Genomic DNA, 4,849 nt, shown 5'->3' on the forward strand with positions numbered 1-4,849 from the left:
ATATAGGCAATGCAAACATTTTTTGTTCCGTTAAAAAGTAAGAATATGACTGAACGCAGAAGCCTTTTTATTCACCACATAGATGAAAAATACAAATAAACATACACACACCAGAGTTTGGTTGTTCGTCGGTAAATGCGCCACTAGATGGCGATATATCACCGCCCGTGTGTTTGGCAGACGCCATAACTTCAAGTCTTCAAGATGGCGAATGAAATCTTAGTCCGTAGGACCGAAACAATTCCCTGATATGTTTCAAACTTCAGATTAAGATTATACTTTTACAAACAGAAATCAAACTCACAAAGTTCACAACCTATTCGCTCCGACTAGTCGTTCTTTGCGTGATAAATGTAAGTTCGTGATAAATGTATCAGCTACATGTAGTTGTTCTCGTGACACCGCCGAGATCTTCAAAAACAACTTAAACAAACATTTCTCTCTCGTTTGATGAAATGGATGGTTGCGACGTTTCACAAGCAGTCGCCATCGTCGCGCAATGCTTCCTGGGAAGTGTAGTCCCAATCGTGCCCCACTCCTCAGAGTCTTGCCCGGAAGAACTACATTTCCCGGCATGCCCGCACAGGCGTGCGGCGCCATTTTGGTGTCATCTCATGAATATGTAGCCGCGCATTTGCGTAAGAGGTCGGGCGACGTTCATTTTGGACCCTGGCGTCGCCGCCGTTTAACGGGACACACGCGCGCGTCTCCGCCCTACCGAACACCGAGTCCCCCCCAAGTCTCCCGCGACAGCAGCAGGGAACACGACGAGACGTTTACCGGAGGGGGAAGGACGAACGTAAGTGGATGTCCGGCGGAGCGAGCGCGCCGCACGCGGAGAGGGCGCGCGCCGACGCCCGCCGCCCGTGACGCGGAGTAGAACGCGCGCGCAGCAGCAGTAGCAGCGGCAGCAGAGGCTCGCGGGGTTCTGCACGCAGGATGGAGAGCGCGCGGTCGGTGGTGTCGGCCGTCAGGCTGGCGGACGGCGGCTCGTCCGGTGCGTGGAAGTGCAACCTGGAGACCAGCGGCGTGGGCAAGTTTAAGAAGCCCGGCGGGCTGTGTGTCGCCCTGGGGAGAGGAGCTGATGGAGGAGGTGGAGGAGATGGTGGTGGAGGAGATGGTGATGGTGGTGGTGGAGGAGGAGGCGGTGAGTCGAAGCCCGAGAGCGGAAGGCAGCTGACAGCTCCCCGCGTAGACGCCCTTAAAGCGGCACCGCAGTCTCAGGCGGCCGCCGAGTCCAACCTCGCGCACAGAACCGCCGCCAAAAGCGCCAAAAGCGGCCGAAGTTTAACCGGCGGCTCCAACTCGCTCCTCCTGAAGCGTCGGCGCCTCAAACGGAACCTGTCCGCGTCCGCGGGCTCCGCCACCGCCACCGCGCCCGCCGGGTGTGCGAGCACGAACCCGGCCGCCCCGGCCCCGCACACGCGCAGCCTGGACCGCAAGACGCTGCTGCGACACCGGCAGCCCGTCCAGCTCCAGCCGTCCGACCGGCAGTGGATCCGCGCGGACCTGCACCGGGGATCCGTGCACGTGCACGACCGGCGCGCGCCCCCGTCGCCCAGGCCGGTGCTGTGCACGCTGGACACCACGGCGGGGGACGTGGCGCGGCGGCTGGGCCAGCCGGGCGGGAAACCGGGCTCGGTGGTCCGCATGGTCGGGAAGGTGTACCCGGCCACGGACGTGAACGGAAACTGCAGCGGGGAATTCACCCTCAACCGAGCGCGGTTCGAACGGGCCGAGCACGCATGCGCAGTCAGCGGCGGGTGTCCCGGGCACGGTGACCCGGCGGACGGACCCGGTGACCCGTTAAGACTTTTACTTCTCCAGAAAGATCACGACGGACGCCACCGGGACTTCGACGTGGATCTGTTCTCGTCGGACCCGGTGGTCGGTGTGTTGGACAACTCGCTGTCGGACCTCAATTCAAACACGAATCTCGCCACGCCGAACCTCGAGGACCCGGTAAAACGGTTCACGGGAGCGGACAGCTGTGGCCGGACCTCGGGCTCGGACGTGGAAAGCGGCGCGTTCGACGACGTGAGCTCCGGGGCCCGGTTGAGCGAGCACCGGGACTCGCTGAGCGACGACATGATCCTCGGTACCGACGCGTCCGTCCTGAGTCCGGCGTTTGACAGCGCCACCGACGGCCAAGACACGTACGGTAGTTCCTCCGACGAGCTGGACCTGGACTGTCCTTCGTCCGGCACCGCTGTCGACCCGCTCCCACAGGACCTGAGCGGTTTCACCACCGACATCACCGGTAACGGTCTCATCACCACTGGCCGGTTCACGGACGAGAACGGGACCGGTACCGTGCTCGAGCCCGTGAGCCCGGTCTCGGTGTCGCCGAGTAAAAGCGCCAGTGCCTTATCAAAAGCCGGTTTGACCGGCGCAGACGCACGACCCGACGGTCTGCCGGGCCCTCCGGAACCGTGTTCTCCACCTGATGACGACTCGGTACCGGCGCTCTACGTGCAGCTGCACGGCGAGGCGGCCCGGCGGCTGGGCCGGGACGAGAGGCCGCTTCAGATCCAGAACGACTTTCTCTTTAAACTGGGATTTAAGGACCCTTGGCGCGTGCAGGAGGAGGGCATGAACACGGAGCTCGGGTCCCTCCTGCGCTTCTATTCAGGTAAGGAAACGTCACGTGCATCAGGACGATTAAAACACTTGTGTTGCACACCTGTGATATGGTACACACCTGTAACACACTGCACACCTGTGAGACACTGCACACCTGTGACACGCTGCACACCTGTGAGACACTGTAAACTCACGTGGTGTGATGAATTGATTATGGTTGAGGCCGCTCACGTGGGTACAAAAGCACGTTCTGGTAGGGCGGGACGCTTGTGGTTGATCGCCATGAAACGTTACGGTGGTGTTTTTGCAGGTCTTTGTTTGGTTAACGTTGTCTCGAGCCAGTTTAACGGAATGCGCGCGCATAACGCTTTAAAGTTTGCTGCTCACGTGTTGGCGTGAGACGGGAACGTCACGCCGAGCTCTGCTGTACCGACTGCATGCCTGCCGGTTTGGGTTCAACTCCCAAACACTTGCTGTTCGCAGCACGTGAACTTGTGATGTGCGAAGCGTTTTATTTTCTCATGAACTCTGATGTACTTGATCACGTAAAAGCAAAAACATTCCCAGAAACACGTGTTTTTTGGCTCTCATCTTGGACTTTCACAGCGGGACTGAATGTATTTCACACGGGTTTAAAGTGATGTGTGTGGGCCCGGTGCCACACTCGTTTGAAGGGCCCTCCCGGGATGCTCGTGCTGTCTGGTGTCATGCAGCGTGCTGAGACTGAGCTGCTAGGTTAAGTCAAAGGTTCCCGGATGCCACAGCCATAACCGGCCCAACAGAACCGACTCGTCTGCCCAGAGTACTGGACCTAACCCGATGCTTGCGCATATTTTTATTCGGGTGACTCCAGATTCGGAAACAGCGTTGTTTACTATTTTTGCTGATCGGCAGTCTCTGTTGTAGCACAAACCAAAAAGGTTCCTACGGACTGCAGTGACCGGGTCTTTTAGGCTCTCTGTGCCGGCCCAAGATTTAAACACGGATCTGAGAGTGGTAGCTTCAGACACTAAGTGCAGGCCTGCCTGTCCACAGTGTCCCTGCTAACCCTGCTAACCCGGGCTCCCGTGCCCTCTGAGTGCCTCGGGGGGGGGGGGGGGGGGGGGGGGGATGTCACATGACCCAGTACTATTTATGATGTAACAATGTAGGCCCTTCCAGAAATAGCTGCCCATTATGTTCCGGAACTACGTTGTTCTAGAATCGCCAGCATTTCAGCACAAGTTGCATGTGGGGGTGGGGGGGGGGAATGGGGCGTGGCCTCTGCCTTCCAGCCCTGCCCACGCCTTTCTTCCGCTCCTGGCTCCAGAGTTCGGCACCAGAGGTGAACGTGGCGTCACCTTCGCGGTTCAAGTCTGGACAGCTATGGTTCAGGCAGCCGGCTCCAAAATGTAAATATTTACCATGTCTCTGCATGAATGTAGAGTACCACGCTTGGGCCCTTGGGGTAGGCACACACACACACACACACACACACACACATCCCGTGGTAGGAAACGGCACTGTTCAGTGTAGACATGAATACAATATTTGTTTTGCCTTTTCTCAATCATATTCACTATTTGACTTTCTTCCTTTATTCTTCTCTTTCTCTCTCCCTCTCTCTCTACACACACACACACACACACACACACACACACACACCTCACTGCTGTTGAAACATGGCAGTGCCCTCTTCTCCCACGGACACACATGACAGTGCCTTTGTAGCGCTGTGGCCAACTTCTGGTGTTTGGAGCGCAGCCTTGTTCCGGACCTCGCTCCATTATGGCCCGGTTGAAAAGACTGAATGCTCCCGTACTGGGAAGGACAGAGGGGCCCTAAACAGGAGGGAGTGAGAGAGGGGGAGAGAGAGAGAGAGAGAGAGAGAGAGAGAGTGAGAGGTGTGTGAGGGAGTGAGGGAGAGAGAGAAATGGGGGGGGAGTGGGTACGCAGTGAAAAAAACAGGGAGGGGGCGGAGGTGTAAAGGGGCCCTCCCTCTCTCTCTCCCTCTCTCTCTCTCTCCTCCTCTCTCTCTCTCCCTCTCTCTCTCTCCTCCTCTCTCTCTCCTCCTCTCTCTCTCTCCCTCTCTCTCTCCCTCTCTCTCTCTCTCCCTCTCTCTCTCCCTCTCTCTCTCCCTCCCTCTCTCTCTCCCTCTCTCTCTCCCTCTCTCTCTCTCCCTCTCTCTCTCTCCTCCTCTCTCTCTCTCCTCCTCTCTCTCTCTCTCTCTCTCTCTCCCTCTCTCTCCCTCCCTCCCTCCCTCCCTCCCTCTCTCCCTCTCTCTCCC

At 58.0% G+C, this 4,849-nt stretch overlaps 1 protein-coding gene across 1 annotated transcript in view; it reads left to right on the top strand.

Moving 5' to 3' along the window:
* The first annotated feature begins 630 nt into the window (after window positions 1-630).
* The window catches only part of phlpp1 (PH domain and leucine rich repeat protein phosphatase 1), a 44,842-nt gene continuing 40,623 nt past the window's right edge, over window positions 631-4,849 (top strand). The window contains exon 1 of the mRNA XM_076972035.1: window positions 631-2,632. Coding sequence (XP_076828150.1) covers window positions 940-2,632 — 1,693 coding nt within the window. The 5' untranslated portion in view covers window positions 631-939. The remainder of the gene's footprint in view (window positions 2,633-4,849) is intronic.

Source organism: Brachyhypopomus gauderio, chromosome 14 (assembly GCF_052324685.1).
Source record: "Brachyhypopomus gauderio isolate BG-103 chromosome 14, BGAUD_0.2, whole genome shotgun sequence".
NCBI classification, from domain to species: domain Eukaryota; kingdom Metazoa; phylum Chordata; class Actinopteri; order Gymnotiformes; family Hypopomidae; genus Brachyhypopomus; species Brachyhypopomus gauderio.